Below are 27,034 nucleotides of genomic sequence, written 5' to 3'. Positions count from 1 at the left end.
AGAATCAGCTTGGAATAATAATAGAAAGAGCAATTATTATGCCTCTATCTGTCTTACTGTCTGTCCCTCTTTCTCTTGCCTCTCTTTCTTACTCTCTTTTCATGTATAAGCATGTATTTTTCATATCAAAGTGAAAAATATATATATTCTACTAACCTATAATAAGTAAGGACTGTTAGAGGATACATTTAATCATGGCACAATATTTTAAACATCTGCTTCATATTTCCCAAACAGAACAATGCACACCTTTGTGTAGCAAAAATACATTGTAACAGTTTTCATTGAGCTCCCCTGTCACTCAGCAAGATTGGGTTACTAAGTTGGTAGACACCTGATCCAAAATGAGGACAGCATAAAGTAATAGTGCTTACTCCAGCCTTTCTCTCAGCAATTTTTCTTGTGGAAACATATTATTCATCTATCTTTAAATATATGTATCCAGTAATACTGAGATTTTCATTGTTTTCTTCAGGACATTAAAAAAAAAAAAAATAAATAAAAAAAAAAATACACACAGAATAAAAGTTATGGTCTGGAATAAAGTAAACTGCTCAATAATTATCTGTGATCTTTACCATTTACTTTAGATCTTCAATAGCTAGTATCATCAGCTAACATAACTTGTTTAACATTGTTTGCTAGAGCTGGGGATGGATGGGCTGTAGGACTAGCTGATGGAAAAATTAGTTTTACTTTTTTTAAGAACATTTAATTTTAATTAATACTAAATTCCTTTGTTACTATTCTTTTATATACAAAACTGAAATTTCCCTTAAATGAAGGTAGCCAAGACAAAACACAATGCCTTATCCCACAGTAAGGAATAAAAATACATACAGAGGAAAGGATTTCTCAGTCCCCACACTCTGTCTCTTTCAGTCACCTTTTGTGAAATGCAGGGAATACAGTGGTAATATTCTTTATGCATGTATGAAAGTTGGGAGAGTACATGGATTTTTATCTTTAAACCTTACATATGACTTTACATGAGATCCTGTTTCAAAATATGACTTGTTGGCTATCACATTATGTAAATCCTAATGTACCAATGCTTTTACTTCTCAATATACTGAGATTTGAACATTTGTGGCTCTGAACACATCTTAGCTCTGATAACATCCAGAAGGACAGTTGGTCAGGTAGATGAAATATTGTCAATATTGTTTGAGAGCCCTTTGAAAATGTAAATTACTGAATGTTCTTTTACGTGACATTGAGTAGCTCTGCAAACTTTGTACAGCATCATAATAGATCTCCAAGTATATGACCTGCTTATAATAGTAGAACTGGGTAAAGAATCCATCCAAAAATTACATTTATGATGTGGTAATAGTTGCTAAAATTCTTTTTTGGAATGTGACAATATTATCAAATAACTTATGACAATAAGAGGGTAGACATTAAAAAAAAATGCTTCATCCTGAAGATGTTTTCATCATAATTAACAAAAGAAGTATCAAATACCATATGAGTGTATAGTGGTATAAACATTCTTTTCAGTCAGTTACTCTGAGATCAGTTTATGAAACCATTATGAAAGTCAAGCATCAGTGGACTTGTCCTATTTCTTCTAATTTATTTTTGCAAACATCATTTAAAGACATTTAGGGGAGTTCCTTGATACTGTATAACATACTGATGTTCAATTGCCAGAAATTCCGTGAGGAAAATCCTGATTCCACAGAGTACGAATAGAATCAATTGCTTTTACCTAAATGTATGTCTCCTTAGTATCAGAACTATTAGATTTATATCTTTTTATGGCAAACACTTTAAGGGTTCATGTTTTACTGAGGCATAATAAGTGATCATGTATAACTTGAAAATATAAGTGTTGGTACAAAAAAATATCATAAAATGTAACTGATCTATTTTATATACACAAAAATTATTATTTTTCCTAAAACAAGTTTTATATGGGGTATTCTTTTGAGAGGAAGTCTTCAATAGTAATACAGTAAACCCTTATAGTATGTGGAAATAAATAATATTGTACAAATAAGGCATGCATAAAAAAGACCACATAATTTTTAACCAGCATAGATATCATTACTTATCAACAATGTCTTCTGCTCGAGGGATGAATATGCAATGACAAGAAACTTTCAGCATTACACTGATTAAACTAAGAGATTGGCTAATTCATAGTTTCTTTTATATTTGCATCTCTCTTATAAAATCACTTGACACTCAAAAAGCACAGCATACATTACAAATTCCTCATCTACCATTAAATTACACTTCAACATTTGAAAAATAATTTTATGAAGATATTGTTCTATCATCATATCAAAATTTTTCAATGCATATAGAAGAGAAAAGAACATGGAGATGCTGGAACAATCATGTCACAAGTATAAAGGGTTTACTGCACCACCACATGATAGTGCATAGTAACAAGCACTTCATGACATGCAAAGCTTTATGCTTGCTGTAAAAGTGGTCTGGTGAGTCCTGACTACCAGCTTTAATTTTTAACAAAGAACAGTAAAGCATATAAATTTTATTTCTATTTTCCATCAAAATAAAAAGAGTAGTATATGCATCTAGAAAAGTAAAGCATATAAATGATTATCAGATTATCATCAATAACATAACACTGTATGTATCAAGGAGGAAAAACAAAAATGCCATTCCTGTGTTCTCCCTCAATAAGACATGTGTGTGCAGATTTCAAGTCAGTGTACCTAACCCTGCTAATGATGATGTCAAGTATGTGCATTAAATATTATGGATGAATAAGCCAGTGTGCAAGGTTTTCACTTTGAACCTGGACAATTCTTATAAGGTTTAAAAATGTTGAACTAAGGAAATTTATTTTCTATGTATAAACGTGTGTATTTACCTAGCTATGATATATGGGAAAAGATTCATGCTCATACTGTCCCATCTCCATATTTACTAGTATCCAACTTTTCCTTAAAAGCATCCTTACATGGACCACTTTTCCATCTGGATTATTCTGGGCTTTTACACTTCTGTGGGAAAGCTGTGCTTATAATTTCTTCTACAAGTGGTCGTCTTGAGCCTTCTTCCACGTCTCCCTCATGTTTTGTTCTGCACACAGAGGTCCTCTCTAACTAATTGTTACAATCCCATCATTGTTCTGAACAATGGGATTAAGTCTCCTCTGTTCCTTCTCTTTTCTAATGTTGGGACTTGCACTCTGGACATTTTTTTTTTCTTCATATGATAGCTTTCTTAAATTTGATACCACTTCAGTTGTTGCTCTCTCTTTCTTCTTTCTAATATCCTTATATACTTTTTCTCATGATATGACCCTACTATGTATAGCTAAACATTCATGTCTTGCACAAGTCATTATAATGATTATCTTCCTCATAATGAGTATCTCTTCATCTAAAGGAGTAAATGCAACTTTTACATTCCTTAACTGAGTTAGTTTCTCCTGTTATTTGTATGTATGGTTTCTGGTAATAATTTGACCAAAATGTCACTCCCATATCCTTTTCTTTTGTAATTTTGCTGATAATTTTAGTTCTCATTTAATTACACATATCTTCTGCTACTTTTGAATTTTCCATGATTAAATTCTTTTTGCCATCTACAACTCCATTCCCATATCTTAAGTAGATCCTTTTGCAGTGCTTCAAAACCTTTTATTATTTTCCACTTTCCCTGACAGTTTTGCATAATCTACAAGCAAGCTCATACAGCTAGTTATCTTCCTTCACCATGTCATTTATATATACTTCTATTGTAAACATGACTGGTAATAGAACAGATCCTCAGGGAACTTCATTTAATCTTGTGTACTATTTTGATTTCTGATTTTTAATAATTGCCATAATTTCTCTATATTTCAAAATAGTCTTCAGACCATTTAAGAAGTCCATCCTTCAGTCTTCTCAAATTTTCTGTTTTCAGGTTTCCAAATTTGTCTCTTCTGAGATTATGAAAATTTTTTTTAGCTCTGAGTACAGTATGCAGTCTGCTCAACCATCTTCTTGCCTATCTGCTCTTGAACAGAAATATGACATGTATGGTTTACCTTTTTTAAGAAACTTAATTGATTTTCTGTTAAAATTTTGGTCTCCTGCAAGTACTCCATCTGTTTAATCTTCATTCTTTCACCAATGTTAGGTCTGTCTATAATCTACCAGGTCTTCCTGACCACCTCCCTTGTGTTGTTATAAAATTTGCTCTTTTTCACTCATGATGGTTACAATAATACAATATATTTTACAGTAAACTGTTCATTGTATTTGTTCAATCCCAATTTATTACATGATGCCGTCAGCATAGATTGTATTGATTATATCAAGCTCTGGTGCGTGACTTGACTCAGGGCTTATTTTTTAAAAATCAGCAGAGGAATATATCCCATTTAATTTATCTGAAACAAGGCATCCTCCAAAGGTCCAAGAAAATTTATGAGGAGAACATTCTTCAAAACTGTTTCTTTTCTTTTTATCTTGTTCCACTTTGTGTTCTATTCAGTGGTATGGATGTCTGCAATGAACTTGCACTTGAAACTGCTTGATTGTGCTTTTAACTCTGTTCAGGGGATCATAGGGTTATTGTTGCTCTTTCAATGTTTATAAAATAATCAATGATACTTCTCATGCTAACCTAACCAATAATTAACATAATAAGACATAAGATATCTACAAGTTGAACTACAATACAATAAAATCCTTCAAGTACAATAATAAATAAACTGAAAAAAATAATGTATTGTCTGTCATAACATGAATGCCAGTATAATACTACAATACTGGCTGGGTCAAGCGATGGCAGACTGATAGGATATAACATCACACAAACAAGGATCATAAAACTTCCTATTTGAAAAGTGCCATCACTCTGACTAAGATGAAAACATGGTGCTCAAGTGGCATTGTGTCATGGTAATTCAAACAAGTTACTTATTATCAAACAGGAGTGACAGTGACTGAAGGTGGAGCCAGTAGAAGTGACAGTGGTGATTGTGTGATGGTGGTAATAGGTGAATGGCAGTGATGGTGAGTGATGTTGGAATTACAGTACAAGTGGTAGTAAAAGTTGTGGTTGATGGTGACTGGGATAGAGAAACAGATGTGGTGATGGTGAATTACTATGGTGGAGATGATAGAGATCACAGCCAAGAAATACTGTCATTCTCAAAGAAAAGTTGTCACTGTAGTACTCAATGCACTAATCTTTTACTACCACTATAATGTGTTTACATGTGAATGATCTCTGATTTGGTGCTTTTCATTACTGTTATTTGTTTGAACTTCTGTTTAATGAATCCATTTTTGCATTAGTTCTCTCTCATATATATATATATATATATATATATATATATATATATATATATATATATATATATATATATATATATATATATATATATATATATATATATATATATATATATATATATATATATATATATATATATATATATATATATATATATATATATATATATATATATATATAAAATGGGAGCTACTGTGGTACAGTGGAAATGTGCAGGCTTTGGGGGCCAAAGGGTCCTCAGGTGCATGGGTTCAAATCCTGGTCACTGTCTGAGATTAGGAAGGGCATCCACTCGGGGTAACAGTTCCCATATGCCAAAAACTGAGTCTTCCATTAGAAGGCATGGTCGTAGCCTTACTAAAATAAAGAATAATAATAATAATAAAAAAAAAAAAAAAAAATTATATACATATATATATATATATATATATATATATATATATATATATATATATATATATATATATATATATATATATATATATATAAATATAAATATATATATATAAATATAAATATATATATATATATATATATATATATATATATATATATATATATATATATATATATATATATATATATATATATATATATATATATATATATATATATATATATATAAAATTTGCATTTGCATCAGCAAATACACTGTACTGAAAAATACTCATTTGGAACACCTTTAATATATATATATATATATATATATATATATATATATATATATATATATATATATATATATATATATATATATATATATATATATATATATATATATATTAGATGGCCTAAATGTGTATTTTTCAGTACAGTGTATTTGTGAATGCAAATGCAAATAATAATCATTATTTGCGAATGGGAATGCAAATTTCTTATTTGAACAGGCAATATGATAATTATGATGGCTTGAGTCTTGGGCAAAGGCTGTGTGTGTGCCTGCAATCTGGTGGCAATTTTTTTTTTTTCCAACTGTGTGAGTTTTAGCCAAAGAAAATTGAATTAATAAATTTCAATAAATTTTCCATGTTACCAGGATGCAGGGCGAGGACCCAACTCCTACATGCCTTTGTTTGATAGATCACATAGGAGTAATTCTCTCTTTCTCTCACTGCATTTGTATAAGAATAGTGTTGAAAAAGGCCTATAGTTTAATATTTGATATTAAAAAAAAATATTTGGTAGGCAACATATGAATGCAAATCTTAAGAAAACATGTGAATATTTGCTATTGTGAATGCAAATATGAATATTAGGACCATCTCTAGTATATATATATATATATATATATATATATACACACACACACACACACACACACACACACAGTTGAACCTCGGTTCTAGAACTTAATTAATTCCTGAATGTCATTCAAAATCTGAAATATTAAAAAACTGAAACTATTTTCCCCATAGCAATCAATGTAAAATTGTTTAATCCATTCCCAGACACCAGTCTACCCGGTCTTAGTGGCTTATGACAAGCCAAGATGGCTGCTTCACAATATCTCCAGCTTACAAATTTATCCAGAAAGAATGTACTGAATGAGCTTATTGACACAGAAATCATCAAAGATATTGTTTAGAGGAGGAGGTAGTAGGCACCTGCCAAAACAATAATTACTCCCAGTGAGGTCTAAAGCACTGGATCAAGGGGTGCTGTAAACCTATCATTAAACCCAGCTGTGACCTCACTGAACCTTTCCCTTTGTGTCTCATAACACAAGGGGGCAGTTGCAGTCTACCCTCTAAAGACAACTCTCTTCCTTCACACAAAACTACAAGTACAGTAAAATCCCTCTTATCCGGCATCAACAGGACCGCCGACATGCCGGATACTTGAATATTGCCGGATACTTGAACAGAAGTGAAATTATGTCCACAATCACCACCCTACACTCATGCATCTTACCATAACAAAGATCAGCTGATCTGATCAGCTGCTTAAGTGTAAGCACAACACGCTTCCTCTTTTCTACAACTTTAGGCATGATGAAGTCGTCAGGCAATAAACAGTGCACACGCGGGACTGAGTCACTGAGTAAACACAGTGCAGTGGGCTGCGGATGGTGCAAAGCAGTGCACTCTGGTGGCGAAGGGACAAAGTATGCCTCGCGCGGGAATTTTAATCGATTTTATGAGTACACATTGATTTTTATTGATTTTAAGGCTCGGGGAAAAATGTGCCGGATACTCCAATGCCGGATAAGAGGGATTTTACTGTACCTAATTACACACACACCCTTCACTCAAAATTCAAAATTATCATGGCGACTCCTACACCAGCCTTGGAGTTCCCATCTTGGGAGGGGACTGCAAATGTCTCCAGGTCAGACTGCTCTTCTGGTATCGACCCTATATATCTTGACACTCCCCTCAACTTTTCTTCATTAACTTCTGCAACATACGTGGTCTTAGATCTAATTTTCAATCTGCAGAACACCACCCCTCCTCTACTAAACTTCATCTTCTTTTCCTTATTGAAACACAGGTGTCTGAGGCAACTGACAGTAGCCCCTTTTCTGTTCCCTCCTACTTTCTCTATCCTCATTTTCAATCCAAAACTGGATGTTGCATTTATGTGCATGATGACTTAACTTGCTCGTGCCCACACTATTGAATCTTGAGTTTTCAACCATCTCTGGCTATGACTATGGAGTCACTCTCAAACTAAATTTATGTGCTGTATACCTTTCACCTAACTCCTATGACTATGAGAAATTCTTTGACTTCTTTAACTTCCAAAGTGGAGCACATTCTGACTCTCTTCCCTTTGGTGGAGATTTCCATTCTTGGAGACTTCAATATTCACCACCAGCTTTGGCTTTTCTCTCCCTTCACTGATCATCCTGGTGAACTAGCCTTTAACTCTGCTATCCTCCATGACCTAGAGCAATTGGTGCAACCCCCTACTTGTGTTCCTGACTGTCTTGGAGATATGCCCAACATTCTGGACCTTTTCCTAACCTCTAATCCTTCTGTTTATGCTGTTACCCTATCTTCTCCATTGGGCTCCTCTGATCACAATCTCATATCTGTATCTTGTCCTATTGCTACAACCCCTCCTCAGGATCCCCCTAAGCAGAGGTACCTCTGGTGTTTTGCCTCTGCTAGATGGGGGAACCTGAGGAGGTATTTTGTTGATTTTCCTTGGAATGACTATTGCTTTCGCATCAGAGACACGTCTCTGTGTGCCAAGTGCATAACAGAGGTGATAGTGTCTGGCATGGAGGCATATATTTCTCACTCTTTTTCTTGACCTAAGCCTTCCAAATCTTGGTTTAATATAGCCTGTTCTAGTGCTATACATGACAGAGAGGAGGCCCACAAAAGGTACTTGAGCCCAGGGGTGGCTGGTCCATAAGGGCTGATGGGCTACAGACCCCCCTGTCTCAGCCTTGCCAGGCTGATGAGTGATTTATTCATATATATGTATATATTCATATATTCATTTTATACAAATAAATAATATTATACTTTTATATTCCACTAAGTATTTTTTTCATTGTTTTTTTCTAGAATTTTTTTAACATAAAATTCTACCAGATTTGATAAATTAATTACAGAGTAAAACACTTCTTTCAGGATTGGTGCAGCACCAGCTGGACTGTAGCAGGGCTGGAGTCAGTTTCAGCCCTGTGTGGCACCCTGAGTTGGGAGCGTTATTCACCCTCTGTGTTAGTTAAATGAATAGTGCATTATGTCCATGATTTGTGAATACTATCCAGTTTTAGCGCCCTATATGAGAGCTGAAGTAAACATTTCACACAAGGAAGCCACAGAACACCTCACTTCTGATCTTTCTAAAATTTCTGATTGGAGCAGAGCAAACTTGGTATTGTTCAATGCCTCAAAAACTCAATTCCTCCATCTATCAACTCGACACAACCTTCCAGACAACTATCCCCTCTTCTTCAATGACACTCAACTGTCCCCCTCTTCTACACTGAACATCTTCTGTCTTTTACTTAAAAATCTGAACTGGAAACTTGACATCTCATCTCTAGCTAAAACAACTTCTATGAAGTTAGGTGATCTGAGTCGTCTCCGCCAGTTTTTCTCACCCCTCCCAGCTGCTAACTCTGTACAAGAGCCTTATCCGTCCATGTATGGAATATTTTTCACATGTCGGGGGGTTCCACTCATACTGCTCTTCTAGACAGGGAGGAATCAAAAGCTTTTCGTCTTATTAACTCCTCTCCTCTAACCGACTGTCTTCAGCCTCTTTCTCATTGCCGCAATGTTGTATCTCTAGCTGTCTTCTACTGCTATTTTCATGCTAACTGCTCTTCTGGTCTTGCTAATTGCATGCCTCCCCACCTCCCGCAGCCTCACTGCACAAGATTTCTTCTTTCTCTCACTCTTATTCTGTCCACCTCTCTAATGCAAGAGTTAACCAATATTCTCAATCATTCATCCCTTTCTCTGGTAAACTCTGGAACTCCTTGCCTCCTCCTGTATTTCCACCTTCCTATGACTTGAATTCCTTCAAGAGGGAGGTTTCAAGACATCCTTCAATTTTTGACTACTGCTTTGGGCCCTTTTCTGGGACTGGCATCTCAGTGGGCTTTTTTTTTTTTTTTATTGGATTTTTGTTGCCCTTGAGCAGTGTCCCTCCTACATAAAAAAAAAAAAAAAAAAAAAAAAAAAAAAAACTTAGTTTCTGTTTCCTGGTTACTTCCATACTACATATTCTACTTAAATTGATAAGCGTTCCTCATAGCTTTGGCAATGCATAAATTTTAAATTATGAGCCAATGAGTACAAAACATAATGTTTGTGATTCAAATAGAACTGCCTACAGCATGGCCTCACTAGTATTGTAATCTGAAATTATTATGCAGCCCCCCAAATTTTTTTACAATGAGCCGCCACTGCATAAGCTTTCCATCACCAGAATCTCAAGCGTTTTATAATTCTCCCTGGAACCATGCCAAGTCTGTTCTCCAACTAGCCAAAAACTCCTTCATTAATAGAAAGTGTAAAAATCTTTTAAGATCTAACTCCCCTCATGACTTTTGGTACCTAGCCAAAAATATCTCCAATAACTTTGTTTCTTCTTCTTTCCCTCCTTAATTTCAACCAGATGGCACTACTGCTATCATATCTATCTCTAAAGCTGAACTCTTCACTCAAACCTTTGCTAAAAACTCTACCTTGGATGATTCAGGGCTTGTTTCTCTCTCTCCTCCACGCTCTGACTACTTCATGTAACCTTTTAAAATTCTTCGCAGTGATGTTTTCCATGCCCTTGCTGGCCTAAACCCTTGGAAGGCTTATGGACCTGATGGGGTCCCTCCTATTGTTCTCTGGAACTGTGCCTCTGTGCTTACACCTTGCCTAGTCATACTTTTCCAATTCTGTCTATCAACATTTACCTTTCCTTCTTGCTGGAAGTTTGCCTACATTCAGCCAGTTCCTAAAAAGAGTGACCATTCTAATCCCTCAAACTACTGTCCTATTGCTCTAATTTCCTGCCTATCTGAAGTTTTTTAATCTATTCTCAAAAGGAAGATTCTTAAACATCTATCACTTCACAACCTTCTATCAGATCGCCAGTATGGGTCCCGTCAAGGCCGCTCTACTGGTGATCTGGATTTCCTTACTGCATCTTGGTCATCCTCTTTTAGTGATTTTGGTGAAACTTGCTGTTGCCTTGGATATACTATGGCTTTTATCCTTCTTTCTTTAACTTCATCTCAAGTTTCCTTTCTGACTGTTCTATTGCTGTTGTGGTAGATGGTCACTGTTCTTCTCCTAAATCTATTAAGAGTGGTGTTCCTCAGGGTCCTGTCACCCACTCACTTCCTATCATTCATCAATGATCTTATAAATCAAACTTCTTGTCCTATCCACTCCTATGCTGATGATACCAACTGCACTTTTCCACATCTTTTGTAGATGTCCAACCCATCAGGAAGTAAATAGTTCATGCAGGAAAGCCACAGAGTGTCTGACTTCTTATCTCTCTAAAATGTCTGATTGGGACAGAGCAAACTTAGTATTGTTCAATGCCTCAGAAACTCAATTCCTCCATCTATCAAATTGACACAACCTTCCAGACAAATATCCCCACTTCTTCAATGACACTCAACTGTCTCCCTCTTCTACACTGAACATCCTTGGTCTGTCCTTTACTTATAATCTAAACTGGAAACATTACATCTCATCTCTAACTAAAACAGCTTCTATGAAGTTAGGCATTCTGAGATGTCTCCACCAGTTTTTCTCACCCTTCCAGCTGCTAACTCTGTACAGGTGTCTTATCCGTCCATGTATGGAGTATGTTTCATGTTTCCAGGAGGGGGGTTTCCACTCATACCACTCTTCTAGACAGGGTGGAAATCAAATGCTTTTCATCTCATCAACTCCTCCCTAACTGACTGTCTTCAGCCTCTTTCTCACTTTCTCATCACCTTAATGTTGCATCTCTTGCTGTCTTTTACCATTACTTTCATGCTAACTGCTCTTCTGATCTTGCTAACTGCATGCCTCCCCTCCTCCTGTAGCCTTGCTGCACAAAACTTTTTTCTTTGTCTCACCCCTATTCTGTCCACCTCTCTAATGCAAGAGTTAACCTGTATTCTCAATCATTCATCCCTTTCTCTGGTAAACTCTGGAACTCTCTGCCTGCTTCTGTATTTCCACCTTTCTATCACTTGAACTCCTTCAAGAGGGAGGTTTCAAGACACTTATCCTTCAATTTTTGACTACTGCTTTGCACCTTATTTGGAGACTGGCATCTCAGTGGACTTTTTTCTTTTTATTAGATTTTTGTTGCCCTTGGCTGGTGTCCCTCCTACATAAAACACAAACACAAACACACACACACACACACACACACACACACACACACATATATATATATATATATATATATATATATATACATATATATATATATATATATATATATATATATATATATATATATATATATATATATATATATATATATATATATATATATATATATATATATATATATATATATATATATATATATATATAATTGACATTTTTTGCTTTCAGGCTTTTATCAAAACAGCAATACAAAAATGTACTTGGGTGTCTGACCATAAGCAGGTAAATGTTGCTGTCATGATGAAATAATTACACTAAAAATGTAAAAACGGGTTTGTATAGTAGCTGTGTACCTCTAATGAAACATTTTAAATAGGTATTCTATATCAAGAAAAATCTGTGAAGACACCTGCAATCTACTTATATTTCATAGAAAATGTTGTCTGATAAGAGAATGCTGTGCAAAAAAGCAAAAGTCTCAAAGAGAAATAAGAAGTACTACAGCATTCTTAAGAAGCAAACTTCTGGCACAAAACAGATGTTGGTGACTATGAGTAAGGCATATTGTGTTTACTTAACCAAGGAAAGAAATACCAATAACCACCTTTGCTCTCAAACAATCCCAAAGGTCAATTGTAAGCTGAACATGCAAAAAAAAAAAAAAAAAAAAAAAAAAAAAAATGATGCAGCTGATGTGGATGAAATCCAGTATCCATCATCATTTTCCTCTAAATCCAAGAAACAACATTGCAGTCCTACCACACTAACATAAAAAAACTTCAATGTCAAACTTTCATAACTAGAACAGAAGATACAATTTTCCAACACTTAATAAAGAAAAAGACTGATGATTGGTCAATAACCTTGAAAGCAATCTGGTTCAAATAAGTTTGTAGACAATCCTCTAACCTCTAAACCTATAACTAAGCCTATCCTAACATCAAACTTGTATATTTTACCATGGGAAACTGAACTCAGGTCCACAGGGAAACATACTTGCTCTCCCTTCCCCTGTCAATAATATAACATACAAAACATGAGTGACTGCTGAATCCATCCAACTAAATGCAAACAATGGGAAACCAAAACTAAGAAACAAATTACTAAAAAATGGAAATATATCTTTGATAATTCAGCACCAAAGCAATTCTAAAGAACAGAAGGAACTATGACTCATCACAACCAAAATATGCAAAACCAGGAAGGAAAGGAAGTAGAAATTTGATGATAAATATTCAATCCACAATACATGCTAGCATTCAAATTTAACTTTATCCCTCCATTTTACTATTTAAATTAAATATAGACTTTTAGTCAAGAGAGCTCCCCAACCAAGTTATAAATAGTCTCTTAATAATTTGTCATAGTGTTTACCTCCAAACAAATAGTATGCAGTAGAATGTGTCCTTATAAAATGAAGAGGTATTGTAGTGAGCTAACTCAAGAGATAGTGTTGGAGAGTAAAAGTTATGACTGTGTAAGGATAAAGCATAAATATGAGTGCAAGTAAAGGCTCTTCTGCTGTGCCCTTCTCTTTGAAGATACACCTCCTTGAAATATTTCAGTGAATTCATCATTATCAAATTTCATTCTTACATAGCTTTCATTTGGCAGCAACTTGTCAAATTGCATTATTACATGGATGCATGTATGTGCATTCTTATTTTTTTCCCTCTACTTCATGAATTAAAACTTCAAAACATTATCCCATACCTTTTTCTTCTGGCCTAGATGTCTATGGAAAAAAATACTAGAGATCTGAATGTATGCAGTTGAATTTTTGAAGTGTAGACCCAGGGAAACTTGCAATTATTCGTAAGTGGCCCACAAGGACTTCAAAGATCTATGTAGCCTTAAGCAAAGGGGCTGCCTGAGATTATGCAGCCAGGATGACATACGCAACAATGTATGGAGCTTTTGAGTACTATGGTGGTGGTGATAGTGATGATAATAATGATGATGATGAGAATGATGATGAAGATGGTGTAGATGGCTAAAATGAGTTGCTGTCAATTGCTTTCCATACTGTATGTATTGTACCTCTAATTCAGTAATGAAAGCTCAGGGTACACATATGAAAGATGGTGCTATATAAAGACCATGGGTTAACCATACATTTCTTAAAAAAAAAAAAAAAAAAAAAAAGTCATGGCACCTCTCAGAGTCTCTGTGAAGGAGGTCTTGCCTGGGGATACATCTAGTTCCTACAGATAGTGGGTATATCATAAGAGCTCTTGTGCATTAAGCAGTGATTATGCATTATAGATTTGTGGGTATAAGAAAAGGCTTTGAGTCAGACACCATGCTGGACTACTCTCAAGTGTACTCAAACATGATGAACAGTCTTGTGATCTTACCACTGCCACATCCCCTATCTTGCTAAAAATTCAAAACAGGAGCAGTTAGCCCCTTGATTAGTATCAAAAGCATGTATACAAAAGTAAAGCTCTCACAATTCCATGAGTCTCTGCTCACAGCAGAAACTGAAGGGGTTTCAAATAAAAGAGTAATACGAGTAATGTTGTGTTTCTCTCAAAATTAAATATCAGCTTCTTGTAAAAATATAATTCCTTTTTTGCAATATATACTTACCTCAACGTTCAAACCATTTAGTTTAGCATCCTTGAGCTGAAAACTGGTCATTATCAAAATGCCATCTATAAAATTAATGATGTTATATGAAATTTCTAAAAAAAAAAAAAAAAAAAAAAAAAAAAAAAAAAAAAAAAAAAAAAAAAAAATCAGTTACAATAACCAGTGTGGTACATTCACACCAATAAGTCCCCATCAAAGAAACAAAGTCTATACTTACCCCATGTCCTGAACATTCAAGGGCATTATTATTAGTTTCACAGTGTCCAGGCTCAATGTATGGATACAATGATTCACACGTTTGGTTGACACAGATCAACTTTTCACCACAGGCTGTACCATCCCGAACTAGTGTCCAGTCTCCTCTTCCTTTTCTTTCATCAGACATTTCATAACGAACAGTTCTGAAATGAAGAATGAAACACAAATATAGAATGGGCAGCAGCAGCTTTATGTTGATTTTTTTTTGTATGATATCCTAAAGTATGTTTTATATAAATGGCTGTTCATACAAAAATGCCTAATGTCATAATTACAACTGCATGATTAAAATGAGCAATGAATAAGTGAATGACTGTCAAGCAAAAAACTACAGTACTCTGATGAGAGAGAGAGAGAGAGAGAGAGAGAGAGAGAGAGAGAGAGAGAGAGAGAGAGAGAGAGAGAGAGAGAGAGAGAGAGAGAGAGAGAGAGAGAGAGAGAGAGAGAGAGAGAGAGAGAGAGAGAGAGAGAGAGAAACGGTTGAAAAAGGAATCCATGATAGATCTTTCTAAAAAAAGTGATTATGAAATGTAATTCCTGGTGATTTAAAACACTCTTAAAAAATTGAAGATCACTAACTTGCACTCATATTCCTGCCCAGCCATGGCAACAATAGTCCGGGAGTAACTCTGATCCGCATTTGGTGACACTGGATGCCCCATTCCTTGTTGACATTGTAAAGTACCACACATGATGTTCCTGTGGATTTATGGAAATATTTCTTATAAATCTATCACAGAAATTAAGTTTGAAAAGACTTTATCAAAGATGTCAAATTTATACTAATTTTGATATTTATTCTTTTACTTTAACAGGAGATAAAAAGAAAATGACCAAGAAAGTAGTCAACAAACTTATTGTGGAATACTTTTAAAGAATTACTTACCCAAGTTCACACTTAATATAGGTACCATTGTGGTGACGTCCACAGTTGCCATTGATAACTCCATTCACATTAAACTGTTTATAGCAAGTTTCATCTGAAGCTTGACCTCCTAGAAAAGAAAAAAATGTAGATATTTTAATCTTCTGTGTATTTTAAAATCCTATATCTGCAATAAAACCTTGATATTCAAGACTAGCTAAAAGCCAAGCCCAATTTAGTCAAATTGTCAATTTCACTGTTATTAGAAAATCATCAGTAAATTGTAACAGTTATATCAAAGACATGGTGTTTCTACCAAAAACTGATAAATACACATGTCTAATTATTGTAAAATTGATAATTTATTGATGAGAAATATGTTTATATTAAAGAACCATGAAGTAAACCATATGATGATACCTTCAGTGTTACTCTGTGATATGCAAAATAATAAATGTGATAAAGTGGATAGGCAAGAGCATACTTACACTTAAAATACTTTATCAATATCATTTTTTCATAGAAATGATGGTTGTGTAAAATTAAAACAATGAAAAACAATTTTCAACACTATTAGAGGTTGACTGAATATCCAAATCCACATCCACATCTGTGGATATCTGCATAATCTTTAACATCTGCATCTGCATTTATGGATGCAGACATGTGGATATCTTGAATAACTAGACTCTATACATGTTGGGTGGAGAGAGAGAGAGAGAGAGAGAGAGAGAGAGAGAGAGAGAGAGAGAGAGAGAGAGAGAGAGAGAGAGAGAGAGAGAGAGAGAGAGAGAGAGAGAGAGAGAGAGAGAGAGAATGTAACACAGATAAATGAAATTGTAGCATAATTTGATTAATATATTGTTGAATCCCCTATTTCTTAATATATTAATGATACATTTTAACTCATCTCTTAGTATCGTAAGATTTCAATTGTCTGTGGCTAAAACTCTTGATGGCTAAAAATATCCACATCTGCATCCACATTTGCAAATACTTAAAATAGATATCTGCATCCACATCTGCAAATACTGAAAAATCAACATCCAGTCCACCTCTAAACACTATCCACTCTCCTCTCTGAATAAATTTTTGGAATAGGGAGAAACTTGTTTTGAGTGAGATAGCAAGAAAGATTAATAATTAGGAAGTGTGAATTCAAATATCAGCTACTACATACATTTCTTCACCTTTACAGTTTGCCTCTTGATTCCAACATGTTAAGCGAATAATCTGTTGCTTAACATGCTCCTTGATACATAAGTAATAACAATGACTTCAGGTTAGATAAATGTAGAGTTGCGACATCAAGAGGCAAGTATTGGTTTATGAGTAGTGTGAGTATGGGGAAGAGGCTTATCAGCTCCATAGCAAGCATAAATATAGCTAGAAACTTGAGATAAGGATGAGATTAAGAAACCCCTTTCTGTAGATCAACTAGAAACTCCCATGTTTTTAATACAAGCTACACAAAACCTTGCACATCATAACAGTTAGTACATAAGCTCAATCAGTACATACAAAATAAGGGGTACTCACCATAACCCCATATGACTTCACATTGATTATTAAGTGTTGGACATACACCCTTGAAACAGTAGCCCTTCCCATTACCACACTTGTTCCCAGTTTTCTTGTATATATCCATGGGACAGGAGCCATGAAGGCCATTGCAGAACTCTGGGATATCACATTCTGTTTGGGCTTTACGACACAAAAAGCCCTTGGGGCGCAACTGAAAAGAGGAAAATTCATTATATTCTGTTACAGTATTACACTACATTTTAGCATACAAACTCTAAAAAGTAGTACATATTGGACACATGTGCAAAAAATTGATAAGAAATTACATTTTATATAATACTGTTCTACAATGTCAAATATTTTTTTTAAAATTCTTGTATGGCATAAACACGTCATGGAAAAAACTAGAGGTGAGAGCCACTTCCTTTAAGTTTTATTCTTAAAGACCCATAATGAATGATGAGTGTCTCTATTTTTGTGTATGAAATCTGATATACAGTATCTATTTTCATAACTCTCCTGGCACTCATAACAGGAAAACATCTAAGAAAAAAGCACTACCATTTTTTTTTCTGTTGCCTTGCCATTTCCAGCTCACAGTTCATGTGCCTTCTGGAATTTTCCTGCTTTTTTATCAGTGTCAAAATGATGAAATTTAACGAGTTATAGTGTTCCATACTCAGGTTATTAATTACATTTCATAGCTCTACTCATCACAATATTAGAGATTAATCTTTCTGCATTCTAAGCATCCTTCCAAATTTAAAGAGCAGAGTCTGCAGATTTTCACTTGTTTCACTTGGACATCATCACATGCAAACAGTGAGGGATTTACATTCTACCTTTTACAGCTGTAATAGCCACACCTCTATGGCTAATACAACTGTATCACCCCCAGTTACCTGCCTTTCTATGCCCCATCATTATAATGTGCTAATATTTTATAGATTCAAAGGAAGCTCTTGAAGCTCTCACAATAAAACCATACTGTATATGATGTAGAGATCATCCTTGGGTAAAATAAGAGAACAACCTTGGGCAAAATAAATATATAAATAAGAAAGTAAATACATTTATCTTACCCGGCAGTTATCACAGCATGGCCCTGTGGCACAGTCTGCTTCCAGTTTGAGGCGGCAAGTCACTGGGTCACAACACGGGTCAATGCGGTCACACTCTTCCCTGGTGCCACAGTCACACTGTTCCCCTTCATCCACTCGTCCATTGCCACACTGGAACAGCTGAGGGAAGCACTGATAGGTACACATACACATTACGCAACCTCTCTTACATATCTGGCAACACTACAAAGCTGACACCCTAATTTCTTTGGGGTTTGACATGGACACACCAGCCAGCAACTCAAGCAAGTATTTTGAGCTCTCTGGAGTAACTTGCATTAAATCTATTTTTGGATAATATTTAGAAACACTTTTCTTTCTCATCATGACTATTTTTGAAGGCCATAGAGATGATCAGTTAGGTTCTCAAGTGTTTCTCCTGCTAATAATGCAGAAACCTTTTTTGATTTGTCACTAGAAACATAAAAACACCTGTGTAATCTCAACCAGAGACTTTTGAAAGTAGTCAGGATATGGCAAATATGGCAAAGAAGCGCTTCAAAATATGGAAAGTAAGACAGACAATAGCAATGAGGCCCAACTTGCTTATTTACTTTAACTTGCTTATTTACAACAAAACAACATGTCTACATTACAAGGATTATCAGTGAAATTCTGACACTTGCAAATTTTAATGGTTGTAAATAAGGAAAACATATGCCAAGACTCCTTGATGTGTTGCTTAAGTAGACTGCCCAACTTTTCTTCCTGAATCACGTTAGAAATTGCCATCTCTAGACCAATGCGACAATGAAGGTAGGCAGGTACTGTAATGCATGGAATGTGTCTAACTGAGGACACTGGGTGACATTACCTTAGTGCTCAGGATGAGTGTGGTGACCCAATTAGCCATAGAGGCAAGTAAATTTTCTTAATAATAATAATAATAATAATAATAATAATAATAATAATAATAATAATAGTAATAATAATAATAATAATAATGAAAGTGGCACTGAAATGAATTGGGAGAATCATGTGTATTTCACAATGGGTGCTAATCTGCTGGACGTGCAGGAATAATTACATGATTACACTAAAATTTATGTAAACAAGTTTTAATCATTACACATTTCATTGTTTATAATTTGTATATGAATTATTTTTCCCACAAAACTATCATTACATTAGCATTTTGACATTTTCCCCTGGCATGTGGTAGGATCAATGTGATTTTTTTGTTCCTATCTCTACCTTTACCTACTGGCTGCACAGGTGGTGGCTCTAAACTATTCCTGCACCTAAACATTTCAGTTCTCTTGGTGGCCCTGCACTTGGGCCTGTGCTTTAAAATGTTTGGGGTTCACACAAGTTCTATATTTCAGAAACCAGAGATGATTACTCATGTTCTTTTGAGAACTCTTCCCATTGACAGGGGAGAATCCTTGTTAAAATACTACTAGAATCATGAAAACACCCTTGAAAAGCAACAGTAACTTCCACAAGAGCCTGTTAAAAGCAGTCAAGAAAAGACACATAAACCATTGAGAAAGCAGTCCCTGTATGGCCGTTGGTGATGAGATGCCAACCAGACCTCCACCACATTAACCCTTTCACTGGTATTTGGTACATCTTTTCTTAATCATTAACCACTCTAGGTGTGGGACATTTCTTCTCATTCTACAGCCACCTCCAAACATTATACTGGCTAGAAACTGCAAAATGCATTCCTTTTCATCCCTTTCTTTCTTGCTTTTAAACCTGTATTCAGAAATGCTTCATTCTCTTTCATGATTATTTTCAAAAGCCATAGAGATGATTAGATAGTTCTTGAGTCCATTTCTTCTGTAGTAATGTAAAAACCTCAATATGTCACTAGAACCATAGAAACACCCTTTAAAATCTGTGTCACTTCAACTAGAGCCTCCTGAAAGAAGTGGAGGTGTGGGACAGAAGTGTTTCAGAAAGGTCCTTAGTGCTGTGAATTGCTGCATATTGCAATGAAAAGGATAACTCAGCTCAAATAAAACACTGACTCTAAGAAGTAAGTTGTGGGTTACCTGAGCAGGTCTGCCTTTATGTGTGTGTGTCGGCTTGCCTCCTGGCCCTGGACGATTCGTTTTGTACTGGAAGGGAAGGTACCAGTTGACTTTCTGTGTTAAACAAGCACTAATAAGGTATAACTGTGTTTGTTGCATTATGGTAAATTCATGTATACTCAAGTCTTTACATGAATGCAGAGAAAATTAACACCTGCTCTCTCTCTCTTTCTCATACTGAGGTAGGGAAAGTAATGATAGGATGATGAGAGCAAAAATGTGAGACAGGAAATATTTATCTAGTGAAGTTCAGTGAGGTGTGATTAATGCAGACTGAATGATGGGAGAGGAAAACATACGACAAAGCTATGGTCACACTTGTACACGGAACAGTCATAAGTAAGACAGCATGATACTACAGTATATTTATAAGAATGGCGAGTCAAGATATACTGTGTCTAACATGTCATTTAACAAAAGCTAAAATTTCAAGATCACTAACACACTCTCAATTCATCACAAAGTGGTCGTGATGAAAAGAATGAAGTGCCAAGGGTCATTTTATAATTAACAATCATCATGTGTGGATGGGAGTGAAGGAAGAGGAAAAATGAACAGAAGGAATACTGCAGGTGTGGATAGGAGGGAAGAGGAAGAATGAACAGAATGAATAATGTAGGTTTGGATGGAAGTGAAGGAAGAGGAAGAATGAACAGAATGAATACTCTTTGCCTCCCCAGCCACGTAGCGGAGGCGGCGGGCTGTTCACGCACCTTAGAGGGTGTTCTCAGGAGACAGCTGGCCTCGTCAATCTGCTGCAGGGACTGGTGGTAGTCATCCACCGAACACTTAGAGAACTTCGACGGCTGCACGTTGTCCTGACCCACCACGGTTTTTGACATGATGCATCCGTGCCAGTCTTGACAGTAACAATTTTGCTCTGAAGAAAGTAAAGACGAAAATATAACGTAATTGAGATGGGCCATCAATTTTTATTTATTTATTTATTTATTTATTTTTACCTGATTGCCCTCGTATGCATGGTGGCATTATTGCCATGTGACACAAAGACTCGAACCATAAACCTTGGGATGCATCAGGCCACTTCCATTTTCGAGTTGAAGGCATTAAATTCAAAATTCAAACATAATGCTTTAAGGCATGTTGGCAAACTAACACACACTCATCAATAATACTTGCCTGACCGTCTTCCACATCATTACAAACACAACAAAAAGTTCCACCGTGCATTAACCCCACTGATCTCATCTGGCTTAATTTTTACTTTTTATTCTTTTAAATTTGAATTACATCTCCTCTTTGTTACTTTTATAATTCATTTCCACATTACTTGTATTTTTATGCAATTTTATATTTCGACGTCATATAACCTTTGTTATATGACGTCTATAATCACTTCACTTTCCCCTCACATTAACCCCTGAGCCAGGACTCACTTCCGTCATCGTGGGACATGTAGATGTTGTGGCCAATCTGGTGGGTCATGGTGGAGGCCGCCAGGTGGGGCTCGTACACGTTGAGGTCCACGGAGATGCCAGCAGCCTTGGATGTACACACGCTGTTAGGTACGCTCATGCCTGACTCTCCGCCCTCGAACTGCTCCCCACTGCAACGCAACACATTTGTAAGTAGAAGGATCACACACCTACCTATCCACAAACACATATATAAAATAGTCAGACGCCTACTCATTCGTGGCTTCAATACAGAGAAGAATTATCGTATACAGCTGGGTTTAGGTTAATGCTGAAGTGGTGTACTGTGGCATTAGAAGACTGATTTGGCGAAACTATAAGTTGGTCAATGGCGCACTGAAAACAAACTGTTCGTGGCGGTGTATCAGGGTTTCGTATTATGTCTCTGAATCCTTTTACCTATCATACATTGTTGATTGAAGTCCCATACCAATATAAAGAAAGTGATCAGATCATCAATCACCATTAAAGATGGGGAATATTAGGAAGTTTTATAAGTTTGAATATACTTTAGAAACCATTTGACAAATTTCCACGTGTGCCAACATTACTAATTTGGTTTTATTATTATTTTGATAAATTTTCACTTAAGGTCTGTTCCTAGGGTACGGTATTTAGACAGCACTGGACCGACTTGGCACTTTGAGAACAAATTTGGACCATCTTGGAAAAAAAAAAAAAAGTGTGGTATACGCCAAAAAATACGGCATGTACGGTACTGAAACTACGAAGTTAAGATCAAGTATATATGTATATATAAAAAGAACATAATTACAATTGCATTAGTAAAAAAAAAGAGAAAAAAAAAGAAAAAAAAGAAAAAAAAAAAGCGGTCCTTCGGCTTGTGTGTGTGTGTGTGTGTGCTACATACTCACGTGATAAGGTGCGACGTGTCCTTCTGAAATTCGTTGAGGTTTTCCCCAACGTAACTGTAGAAATTGATGACGGCGGTGGATATTGGTTGATTCCTGCCCAGATCGATGAGGTTCCTGCCTGACCACGTCTCCAGGTAGGTGATGGTGATCCTGGTGTTGATGGTTTTGAAGTACTGTGAAGGGGAACCAGACAGAGCGAGGTCAAACAGGGGCACTATATTGCTGTCATCTTGCTGTGGTATATGCTGTATACTTAACTATATTGGTGTCTTCTTGCTGTTATGTATGCCGTGTTCTTAACAACACTGCTGTCTTTCTGGTGTGGCGTGTGATGTATTCCTAACAATACCGGTGTCTTCCTGGTATGATGTGATCTATTCCTAACTATCATGCACTGTTTTGCTGACCATATGACAGAATGTGTGCTAACTTGGCTATATGTCTTCATCTGTAGTCATTTAACGCATCTATATAAAGAGTCTCCCATAAGACTGCCACATAAGAAGACATGCAAATGGAAAACCTAATTTAGTTCTGGAAGTGTAACGATATTCCTCTCTTGTTCAAGCAGTAGAAAGTTAAAGAAAGAAAAGAAGAAAAAAAAAAAGAAAAAAGAAAACAAACAGGCAGAAAGTTATAGCGTTTAAAAGTGAGAGTGAATGTACTGGTTGACTGAGCACCACCTCATTATTAGGCAACCAGTTGGCATATGAGTATGAACATGATAAGAAATCCTAATCCAAGGCACAAAAGGAATTCTTAACTTGAAGGAAAAGCAGACACAAAGACTACCAAAACTCTCTCGGAAAAAAAAAAAAAAAAAAAATTGAAACTTACTCTGGCCAACGACTGCATTAGAGAAATGGAGAGGAAATGCTTGCAGGTGTACGGAAAGTGTATTGTTACGAGTTTTCTTGTTTTGGCAAAGCTCAAAAAATTACAAAATTCTTAGGTAAAAAAAAAAAAGCACACATTCCTGACCATGATCTTTGACTACTTAACTTCCAAAGTGGAGCACATTCTGACCCTCTTCCCTTTTGCAGAGATATCCATTCTTGGAGACTTCAATGTTCACCACCAGCTTTGGCTTTCCTCTCCCTTCACTGACCATCCTGGTGAACTAGCCTTCAACTTTGCTATCCTCCACGACCTAGAGCAATTGATGCAACACCCCACTCGTATTCCTGACCGTCTTGGAGATACACCCAACATTCTTGACCTTTTCCTGACCTCTAATCCTTCTGCTTATGTTGTCACCCTCTCTTCTCCGTTGGGCTCTTCCGATCACAATCTCATATCTGTATCTTGTCCTATCGCTCCAATCCCCCCTCAGGATCCCCCTAAGCGAAGGTGCCTCTGGCGTTTTGCCTCTGCTAGTTGGGGGGACCTGAGGAGGTATTTTGCTGATTTTCCTTGGAATGACTACTGCTTCCGTGTCAGAGACCCGTCTTTGTGTGCTGAGCGCATGGAAGCGTACATTCCTCACTCTTTTTCTCGACCTAAACCTTCCAAACCCTGGTTTAATACAGCTTGTTCTCGTGCTATACATGATAAAGAGGTGGCCCACAAAAGGTATTTAAGCCTTCCATCACCAGAATCTCATGCACTTTATATTTCTGCCCAGAACCATGCCAAGTCTGTTCTCCAACTAGCCAAAAACTCCTTCATTAACAGAAAGTGTCAAAACCTTTCAAGATCTAACTCCCCTCGTGACTTCTGGCATCTAGCCAAAAATATCTCCAATAACTTTGCTTTCAACCTTTATTTCAACCAGATGGCATCACTGCTATCACATCTATTTCTAAAGCAGAACTTTTCGCTCAAACCTTTGCTAAAAACTCTACCTTGGACGATTATGGGCTTGTTCCTCCCTCTCCTCCACCCTCTGACTACTTTATGCTACCTATTAAAATTCTTCGCAATGATGTTTTCCATGCCCTTGCTGGCCCAAACCCTCGGAAGGCTTATGGACCTGATGGGGTCCCTCCTATCATTCTCCGAAACTGTGCTTCTGTGCTTGCACCTTGCCTAGTCAAACTCTTTCAGCTCTGTCTATCAACATCTACCTTTCCTTCTTGCTGGAAGTTTGCCTACATTCAGCCTGTTCCTAAAAAGGGTGACCGTTCTAATCCCTCAAACTACCGTCCTATTGCTTTAATTTCCTGCCTATCTAAAGTTTTTGAATCTATCCTCAACAGGAAGATTCTTAGATATCTATCACTTCACAACTTTCTATCTGATCGCCAGTATGGGTTCCGTCAAGGCTGCTCTACTGGTGATCTGGCTTTCTTTACCGAGTCTTGGTCATCCTCTTTTAGAGATTTTGGTGAAACTTTTGCTGTTGCCTTGGACATATCAAAAGCTTTTGATAGAGTTTGGCACAAAGCTTTGATTTCCAAACTACCCTCCTACGGCTTCTATCCTTCTCTCTGTAACTTCATTTGAAGTTTCCTTTCTGACCATTCTATTGCTGCTGTGGTAGACGGTCACTGTTCTTCTCCTAAATCTATTAACAGTGGTGTTCCTCAGGGTTCTGTCCTGTCACCCACTTTCTTCTTATTATTCATTAATGATCTTCTAAACCAAACTTCTTGTCCTATCCACTCCTACGCTGATGATACCACCTTGCACTTTTCCACGTCTTTTCATAGACGTCCAACCCTTCAGGAAGTAAACATTTCACGCAGGGAAGACACAGAACAGAATTTCTGATTAGGGCAGAGCAAACTCGGTATTGTTTCATGCCTCAAAAACTCAGTTCCTCCATCTATCAACTCGACACAACCTTCCAGACAACTATCCCCTCTTCTTCCATGACACTCAACTGTCCCCCTCTTCTACACTGAACATCCTCGGTCTGTCCTTTACTTATAATCTGAACTGGAAACTTCACATCTCATCTCTAGCTAAAACAGCTTCTATGAAGTTAGGCGTTCTGAGATGTCTCCGCCAGTTTTTCTCACCCCACCCCCCCAGCTGCTAACTCTGTACAAGGGCCTTATCTGTCCATGTATGGAGTATGCTTTACATGTCTGGGAGGGTTCCACTCATACTGCTCTTCTAGACAGGGTGGAATCAAAAGCTTTTCGTCTCATCAACTCCTCTCCTCTAACTGACTGTCTTCAGCCTCTCTCTCATCGCCGCAATGTTGCATCTCTAGGTGTCTTCTACCGCTATTTTCATGCTAACTGCTCTTCTGATCTTGCTGACTGCATGCCTCCTCTCCTCCCGCGGCCTCGCTGCACAAGACTTTTTTTTTCCTCTCACCCCATTCTGTCCACCTCTCTAACGCAAGAGTTAACCAGTATTCTCAGTCATTCATCCCTTTCTCTGGTAAACTCTGGAACTCCCTGCCTGCTTCTGTATTTCCACCTTCCTATGACTTGAATTCCTTCAAGAGGGAGGTTTCAAAACACTTATCCTTCAATTTTTGACTACCGCTTTGGACCCTTTTGTGGGACTGGCATTTCAGTGGGCATTTTTTTTTTTTTATTGGGTTTTTGTTGCCCTTGGTCAGTGTCCCTCCTACATAAAAAAAAAAAAAGCGCCTCTATAATTACAGGTGGCACATTTACTTCACTACAATGCTACAATTTCCCATGCAGACTAATAAGGACATCCGAGACAGGTGGCAGTTCCTCAGCTCCTCTCACGGCCGGCAGACAACACGAGTCGACGCACCCTTTCTGAACTACAATACTTGGTGAAGCACTAGTTGTGTTCGTTTCTGAGAATCAGGCACGTATTCTGAAGCGCTTTGCTGTCTCACCATGGATATTTTCAAAGGCCACAGAGATGATTAGCCGGGTTCTCAAGAGTGTTTTTCCCATTAATAATGTAGAAAACATGTTAATCTGTCACTAGAACCTTTTGACTATAGTGCAGCTGTGGCGCAGAAGTGTTTCAGAATATAGTCCTTAATGTGTTTGAAGCTTATATGAGTCCACATGCACTATGTCAGTATCTTGCTCTAAATCATCGATTATGTAGGCACTTCTTCCTAGACGCCCTCCATCATCCCATGACAACTAAGGCAACTCCTCAAACTTAACAAAATAATGTGGTGCATTTTTCAATATAATTACGAAACACGCCATTAAGTATTCATTGTGGGCCATTTAGTCATATTTCTGGGCAGGGAAATGCATGCAGTTATCCACATGAAGTAATAAGTATTATATCGCTAGTATCTGCCAATTAAATGAATGTGTATGGTAAGGGATGCCAGGCCTTCGCTACTCACCAGA

At 36.6% G+C, this 27,034-nt stretch overlaps 1 protein-coding gene across 2 annotated transcripts in view; it reads right to left on the bottom strand.

Moving 5' to 3' along the window:
- Nucleotides 1–27,034, bottom strand: part of LOC135102265 (disintegrin and metalloproteinase domain-containing protein 11-like) — a 345,267-nt gene that overhangs the window by 96,329 nt on the left and 221,904 nt on the right. The window contains exons 9-18 of one of the 2 annotated variants that reach the window (XM_064007210.1): nt 27,031–27,034; nt 22,788–22,960; nt 21,874–22,043; nt 21,190–21,356; nt 20,438–20,503; nt 18,399–18,569; nt 17,332–17,527; nt 15,814–15,922; nt 15,507–15,626; nt 14,887–15,070 (exon numbers count right to left, since the gene is read on the bottom strand). The exon at nt 27,031–27,034 is cut by the window's right edge and continues 68 nt beyond it. In XM_064007210.1, coding sequence (XP_063863280.1) covers nt 14,887–15,070; nt 15,507–15,626; nt 15,814–15,922; nt 17,332–17,527; nt 18,399–18,569; nt 20,438–20,503; nt 21,190–21,356; nt 21,874–22,043; nt 22,788–22,960; nt 27,031–27,034 — 1,360 coding nt within the window. The remainder of the gene's footprint in view (nt 1–14,886; nt 15,071–15,506; nt 15,627–15,813; nt 15,923–17,331; nt 17,528–18,398; nt 18,570–20,437; nt 20,504–21,189; nt 21,357–21,873; nt 22,044–22,787; nt 22,961–27,030) is intronic. The other variant, XM_064007209.1, reaches the window with a different exon arrangement.

Source organism: Scylla paramamosain, chromosome 7, assembly GCF_035594125.1.
Source record: "Scylla paramamosain isolate STU-SP2022 chromosome 7, ASM3559412v1, whole genome shotgun sequence".
In the NCBI taxonomy this organism is placed as follows: domain Eukaryota; kingdom Metazoa; phylum Arthropoda; class Malacostraca; order Decapoda; family Portunidae; genus Scylla; species Scylla paramamosain.
This window is presented reverse-complemented; position numbering and strand designations above follow the sequence as displayed.